Source organism: Acipenser ruthenus, chromosome 20 (genome assembly GCF_902713425.1).
Source record: "Acipenser ruthenus chromosome 20, fAciRut3.2 maternal haplotype, whole genome shotgun sequence".
NCBI lineage: Eukaryota > Metazoa > Chordata > Actinopteri > Acipenseriformes > Acipenseridae > Acipenser > Acipenser ruthenus.
The window spans coordinates 22,436,313-22,444,394 of NC_081208.1; the positions used below are offsets into that span (position 1 = coordinate 22,436,313).

Consider the following 8,082-nt stretch of genomic DNA (forward strand, 5'->3'; position numbering starts at 1 on the left):
CCGAGGCATTTATTAACAATATTTTTACAATTCTCATTTTTATTTTCTAGACTAGTTCCTTTAAAATATGCTGCTGTTGTGTTTTATTTATTTATTTATGTATTTATTTATTTATTTATTTGGTTAAATAAATGGTGGTTAATCAACATGGATATTATCTTTTGTTTACAATTTATTTACCATTTATAGAAAACCAACCACAACCTGAACTAGTTAAAGCTCTGAGTTCTGTGATTGGATGAGAGAGAGAGAGAGAGAGAGAGAGAGAGAGAGAGAGAGAGAGAGAGAGAGAGAGAGAGAGAGAGAGAGAGAGATCACATGACTGCCCGGAAAAAAAAAGAGGAAACATATTTGTGTTTAAAACTGAAACAGAAAAAAGACGAAAGGGTTACATTGACAATCTGAAGGCTCAGACAAATGAACCAAATGTGTAACTATCGGACTTCATACGCAAACCTCGACTTTGTGATCCGGAAGATGGAACGCTAGAGAGAAGAGTACATTTATTTTTTGGTAGACCAATTCGGGGGAACTACAAAAAAAAATAAAATAAAAAAAAAATTATCTGTGTTGGGCGGCGACCCTTTGCCATTTTTTAAAATTAAACAATGAGGAAATGTATTGTAATCTGTTGGTTGGTCTTCTGTGTTTCCGGAGGTACGGACCTTAACGTTATTAATGGTAATTATAATAACAGCAGAACAACGTTGATGATAAATGAGAGCGGGCGAAGGTATCTCCATATAGGAGACGGGACGTCAGTTGAATTTGAATTTCCACAGAACACCAAGGGGGTCATCGTGATTTCAAGCCACGACTGGGCCAGGACAGATGGAGAGAGCAGGAAGCAGACGGTGAATGTAAAATCCCTGGACACAGCTGTTTTGACAATTTTAAACGTAAGTGACAGCGAGAATTTAGGACTGGAAAAAAGTTACCTTGTCAGTATTAGATCTGGTCTGGCGGGGATGGCCCCCCTGTTAATCCAGTTTTTGGATTTGCACAATGAAGCGAATCCGGTGATTTTGGAAGAGAGGAAAGATTATGTTATCAAAGTATCGGCGAATGATGACGCTGTGTTGCGGAATCCGGGTGGGCTGTCCCATTTCTCTGAAAACCCTGTGCTTTTCGCCCTCTTGCCTTTGATATTCATCAACAAATGTGCTTTTGGATGTAAAGTGGAAATTGACGTTCTACGGGATTTGTTGAAACAGCCGCACCCAGTATTGATGGGGATAGTGGGGCAGTTTGTGGTCATGCCTTTGTACGCTTATGCCTTGTCCAGGATTGCCTCTCTTCCTAAAGCCCTGTCTCTAGGGCTGATCATTACCTGTTCGGCGCCGGGAGGTGGGGGCGGTTACCTGTACAGCCTCCTCCTGGGCGGCGATGTGACCCTAGCCATATCCATGACCCTCATCTCCACTGTAGTCGCCACTGGCATGATGCCGCTCACCTCCACCATCTACGGCCGCCTCCTCGATGTACACGAGACCCTTCATGTGCCATTTGTGAAAATCCTTGTCACCCTGCTGTTCATTGCTGTGCCTATTTCTACTGGGATGTTCATAAAGTACAAGTTCCGCAGCGTCTCCCGGGTTCTGCTTACCCTCATACGGCCGTTCAGCTTCATTCTTATCATCGGAGGTATTTTTATGGCGTATCAAATGGGAGCTTCTATACTTGCCAATGTCAAACCGCAGATAATAGTGGTCGGTGTCACGGTGCCACTTTTTGGGCTGTTCTTGGGCTACCTCATGGCATTTGCTTTGAGACTGACAGTGCCTCATCGCAAGACAGTCAGCATTGAGATTGGGGTTCAGAACAGCCTCCTGGCCCTCGCCGTCATGCAGCTGTCTTTCAGTCGGGTGGAGGCAGATTTTGCATCTCAAGCGCCCTTTATCGTGGCTCTCAGCAGCACCTCAGAAATGCTCCTTATTGTGATCATTAACGCCATCTACAAAAAACTCAGACCGACCACCCAGACAGAAGTGAGACTGTAGTATTTCTTTTTTCATGTACACCAAAAAGTCTTGAGACCAAAAGCCTTTTTTTATTTTTCATTTCACGCGATGCACTATGTATGAGAGAAAGTTGAAATATTTTTATACCAAACATTTTTTATTTTATAATTGAATTTTAAAATTAATTAATTATATATATATATAATCTATTAGTGTGTGTGTGTGCTGTAATTTATATAATGTTTACAGACTACAAGGGGGTAGTGAGAGTAAAATTAACCACTGTTTGGCTTTAATAATATATCCATGTACTTGAATAAAAAAGTACATTAATACATGGATGAATCTTGCTAGAAACAATGAGATTATTTTTGAAAAACACTGGTACCTAATTAAAAAGGCTGATAAAATCAATCCTGCAGTATTAAATTAAAATACCTTTGTTAGCCCATTTAGAGCAATTTTATTTCCTAATTCGAGAATTCATGTATATTGCAGGTGCCTGTCTGTCAGATTTGTTCATTTTACAGAGAAAATAACTTTATAATAAAAAAATAAAGATTTCCTAAATATATTGCTTTGTTTCTATTTCAAATTGTTATGCAGATGGGAAGGATGTGTTGGGTTGGAAAGTGCTACTTTTAATATATGGAACAATGGAACCTTTTCTTTAAGACAAGTAGTCCCATATTAAGCACTTCATGTAATTTAACCTGTTATTACAATGATTTCTTTAAATGCATCAAAGTAGGTAGGTTTGTTTAGGATATTCTATTTATACAGTGCTTCCTTGTTATGTAACCACACCATGTTTTAGCAGTCATTTTATGCATTTTACTCTTATTGGTACTGAGTATCTTGCTGGTGGTGATGTGAGGGTGACTGCAGTACATGTGTGTACATTTACTTGGCTTTCTGCATTGGCAGATGGTGGACAGCAAGGGTGGCGGTCTAACAAAATGGGAAACTCACAGAGCCTGACTTTTGCTGCTTAGCTTTTAAGAAGCATACCATTTTGCAGTTAAGCAAAACAAAGCAATACAAAAAAAAACAAGCAACTTGAGATTGTTGGGCGAAGTACATTTAGTTCAATTTGAGAGTGCCCAGGGCACATCAAGCACTGTCCTTGTTAAAGACAGGCATGGGGGGGGACTGATTGGCACTAGTCAAATGCTCCCATTGTTAGTATAGACTTTATTATTGTGCCTGCAAGCCACACAGCATTTTTCCAGGTCTAAAGCTGAGATAGCAGCTGTTATCTGGGTGGAAAACTTATAATCCTGAAGCACAAAACAGGTTTTGTTCTGACAGATGACTAGGAAGCTGTTCTCTCTGTCAACAGTGGTGGTATCAGCAGTCAAAAGGTGTATTAAAAACACCAAGAAACATTGCAAACCAGTACCAAAGCTTAACAAGAAAGAGCACAAAATGGCACAGGGTTTGATGAATCCTATACTAAAAACAAATGACAAAATGATTTGCATGTTGGGCAATGATTTGCATCTCTCTCTCTCTCTCTCTCCTGTTGCATGCTTCTGTGCAGCAGACGTTATGTGTGGCGGAGGCCGGGGGTTATTATAAAGCACTGTTTTTCTCCACTCAAGTTGCTTGAACCAGATTCCTTGCACAGTGCTGACGTTTCCATTGGACTCAGTTACCAGTGAGATCAGCATTACAGTCTGTTCTTTAATACTTGACCCCAGGCATTTGCCATAAGTTTTACATCTAATGGTCATTTAAAGTTTGATTATGAGACCCCAAATATACAGTTCCATTAACACATATATCTAGTCTGATATAGCTTAGAAGTCCTATACAAGACAAAGTATGAGCACACCCATCCCGGGAAGACGTGGCTCAGCCCACTGCCTGGATTCACCAACTATGCTACCCAGCTCCTGGTCCAGGCCCTGGTACTCTCCCGCCTAGACTACTGCAACTCCCTCCTGGCTGGCCTCCCTGCGTCCGCCACCCGTCCGCTCCAGCTCATCCAGAACTCTGCTGCCCGCCTAGTGTTCTCTCTGCCTCGCTTCGCCCACGCTACTCCACTACACCGCTCGCTCCACTGGCTCCCGATCACCGCTCGCATCCAGTTCAAGACTCTTGTACTAGCCTACAGATGCCTTGACCAGTCTGCACCCAGCTATCTCCAGACCCTCATCTCTCCCTACACCCCCACTCGACCTCTCCGCTCCGCCTGCACTAGAAGACTAGCTCTACCACCGCTACGCTCCCCTGCGGTTTGTCAAACTTGTACTTTACTTGAACAAAAGTTATTGTATTTCTTGCTCTTATTGTATTACTTGTATTGTAACGCTTGAAATGTTTTTGCCTACGATTGTAAGTCGCCCTGGATAAGGGCGTCTGCTAAGAAATAAATAATAATAATAATACACCTGGCCTGGCCTGGGCTGTCCTCTTCCTCAGTCCTAACCCAGTCTCTTATATATTCTATTTAATTTCCTATTGCCATCTGCTTGTTTTTGTACAGCCTAGGCTGCAGTTACACCCCGACCTTCATTTTAGCTACTGCAAGCTTTGCAAAGTTTTTACAATTTATCAGTTTAAATTTATCAGGTGCTTTGCCTCACCACGCACCCTAAGGTGGTATTTTATAAAATTAGAACCAAATGTAATTGCTAAGGTATCTTATGAACTAATTTGGGAGTATATGTACGTATTTTTTGGCAAGAGTATAGTACATATTAAGTGTTCACTCAGTTGATCGGAATATCATTTATTTTTAAAAAGCACCCCTGGCCTACACTTTGGAAAGTATGGTCAGCCAGGTACACATTTAGCAGTTTGCTTGTTGTAGGTTATGTTATCAGTTCTTTATATTGCTCCTGCACAGAAGCAGAGTAATGACAAACTATGTGAACGATTCAACTCCTGTCTATAGCAACCATAACAAAAACACTTCAAAACACTGGCTCTCAACCTGGATGATCTGCAAGCTAGAGACCTAGCTGTGTGTCTGTGTGCTGAAAATGGACAAGAAGGAAAGCACTTCTGTGAGTTGAAATAACAACACCGCCTCAAAAGCTCAAGGAGTTGGCAATGGTCCAGAACTTTCTAGCTCTTCGACCCAAACCTCCTCCAGGAACCTAAAACAGGGACCCCTCGTTCAACAGGGATTTGTTCTATTAAACGCTCCAACAAAACTGTTTCATTATTTACTACTTCGTTCTACTGTAACCCATTTTATATTCTGTGTATACCGCACAAATGCCAAACACTAAATAATTAATTTGATACAGTTTGAAATTTTAATGAGACCTTTTTACTTTCACCTTTGTAGACATTACTTAATGACTGAACCTGGTGCCAGTGGATCTGTTCATGAACATCAGACAAATACTCCAGGGTAGAGTAGGGGTGACATTGAGAGGAGATACAAAATGGTTGTTCTGTGAAAGTATCTTGCTGTGTACAAAACTTTTCTAAAGTGCTGTCCCACAATTCAATTTAAACCTAAAATGGAATTCTGTGAGCGTTTTTTTTTTGTGTGCATTTTTAGCCTTCGGTGCGCCCTATTTAGAAAGCAGATATTTATTATTTGCTTGTTTGTTTACAGTTCACAAGGTAGTGTTAGAAGTAACACCTTGCCATTATTTCACTCCATGAGTAAAATAGGCAAAATTAAAATGAATAAAGGGATTGCACTTTGTTTTAATGGTGTACCTGCAGATGATCTACCACCATTATCATATTAACAATAATGATGGCCAAGAGTAACAATTAATCCCCCTTTTGTAATTGATATAAAGCAGTTCACAGAAAGGTTTCAGCGAGCGCCACGAAACTACACCATCACAAGCAGACCAATTCTTTTTTTATACAGTACATGCTCAGTCCATTGCTGTAAATCTTTTTTTAGAGTTGTTTTATGAAAGTAAAAGAAACACTAAATAGGCTGTCTCTCATGTGACATTACTAAATAAATTTCACATGCATATTGAATCCCTGTCATGTATTCTGGAAAGTGTGTAAGCTGCATTTGTACAGATTTCCACCACCCAGAACAATTCAAAGGCAGTAATTGAGGAATGGTCACATATTTTCCTGATAAATAAATGCCAAGATTTAGTAAGGGTAAAGGGTTGAACATATTAGAATACTAGGATGTTTTCTTCATATTTAATATGAGTTCTGTAGGGAATTATTTGTTCAACTCTCAATAGGAAGTATTAACTCCACACTTATTTGAAGGCAATGTGTGAGAACTATTAGGAAATGCTGTGTAGTTTTTACACCTTCTACAACCCCCCTGTCTGTATGTCATGTTGCTGTGCGCATGCTCTTAATCCCCACCACAATTAGAGCAAGCACTATGGTTGAGAAAGACTATTAATAAACACAGTACTGTGCCATCGTAAAATTACAAAGAATCTGCAATACTGCACATGCATGCAAGTCAGGGGGTCATTTTATACCTCAGGTCATGTTCCTTCTAAGACATTTGAACCAGTAGTGCCAGCGGCAATCCACAGTTGTTTTTCCAGTATTGGAGTTGATTTTTTTTAACGATATCCCCTTAGTATAATGATATTGAAATTCCTTTATTTATTCATGAACTGTTTCTTCACGAACATGACAGGAACCACCTAGATAGTGTGAAGGCTAGAATTTTCTCTCAGAATTGCCATTTACAAAATACTATAGCACCCTCCAAAACAAAAACACTAGTTTCCTATTGTATAGTATACAGTGTTTTGTGTGAGGTACTTTAATAGTTTTTTTTAATTTTTTTTAATATATATAGTTGTGTATCATTTCGAAGGGAAAAGCCCCATTAAGTTCAATGTAATGAATAGCATTAAAATGGCTAAAAGTGTGGCTAATAACTGAATAAATGTAGTAAGAAGATGAAGCAGCGATAACAAAATGTTTGCTCAAGAGACGCACAACACTGGCAACGTGCCCCTCAATTTCCATGAACACTAAGCTCTTACAAAATTAAAAATAAAAATATATTTTAAGCTTCCACAGAAGGGCTTTTTGAGGCCTGTACTCAGGCAAGGCATATCTGCATAGCTTAGAAACAACTGTTACTATGGTAACCAGGGAAGTACTGGAGAAAGATAAGACCATGCAGCTCCAGGCTGTGATACTGACTGTATTTGCATGCTGATGAGATCACATATTACAATAAAACCAAGCAATTATAGAAAGAACAGTGGATCTGTACGGTAACCTGTTAACTCCTTAAAGTCGAAGCCAAAATTCTGAGCAGTGAATATTTACCAGTCTGAGGTTAGTCATCCACCTACCTGTACCAATAAATAGCTCAGACAGGAGCATACACATTAATAGATTCATCTTACAATATTTTGTCATGAGGCCTTGTACATGCTTTAATATGAGATGACGCTTTTCTAAGCTTTCTCAAGAACTGCTGTGAAAGTTTTGTTTAGCTGTGAAGCAACAGCAAATAGTGGTTAATACTTTTCGAACTGAAGGTCATTAGGCAGCGTGTGAGCGCACCAGGTGCCTGGCCAGTAGGGTCCGCTGTAGCACAATGAGGAGAAACACTCACTCATGGTTTTACTCACAGGCGCGCCAGAGCCAACGCGATTCACAGCCAGGGCACAAACCTATGTGCCCAATACTTCAGACTTCCCTCATCTTAATCTTAACTTTCAATCAGAATATTACAGTGCCATGCAGTGGCTAAATATTTGAATTGTATCAGTGATCTTAAAGTCAAATCGGAAATCCGTTTCAAGCACTGCAATCAAGTATCACAATATTCTTCTATAAAAGTCAATTCTGATCCAGAAACTTCTTCTAACAAGGTCATAATAAAGATGATTGGAACAAGGCTGTGGATTTGAATGGACTGAGTGAGTACCTCTCTATCCAGTAGATGAACGTGCCCTCTGTACTTGATGTTACAGTAGTTTACTTACAATTAGTGTGACATACGTATGTATGACCTGCCTCCACGAGTGAAAAGCAGTTATTGCTATTGACACGATCAATTTGTTTTCTTAAAAAAGAGTGTACATTTTATTAAAAGCCAGCTGTTATGAGTTTGTATAAGGCTTTGGATTTTACATTTCCTAGTTCTGGAGCTAGACCAGAGCTGTCATGTGGTTCTATTTCCATTTAATTTAAG

The 8,082-nt window shown here is 39.7% G+C and overlaps 2 protein-coding genes across 2 annotated transcripts in view; one reads left to right on the plus strand and one right to left on the minus strand.

The window, feature by feature from the left end:
* The window catches only part of LOC117425075 (cyclin-dependent kinase 10-like), a 44,047-nt gene that overhangs the window by 26,256 nt on the left and 9,709 nt on the right, over positions 1-8,082 (minus strand). The gene's annotated exons all lie outside the window — the stretch shown is intronic.
* LOC131698910 (P3 protein-like) lies at positions 286-2,535 on the plus strand. The gene has a single exon (XM_058993674.1). It carries the CDS (start codon positions 609-611, stop codon positions 1,998-2,000), a length of 1,392 nt encoding a protein of 463 aa, XP_058849657.1. The 5' UTR covers positions 286-608; the 3' UTR covers positions 2,001-2,535.

Bases quoted from the DNA above. Each gene is read 5' to 3' on its own strand.
- LOC131698910 (XM_058993674.1), top strand. From the start codon at position 609: ATGAGGAAATGTATTGTAATCTGTTGGTTGGTCTTCTGTGTTTCCGGA.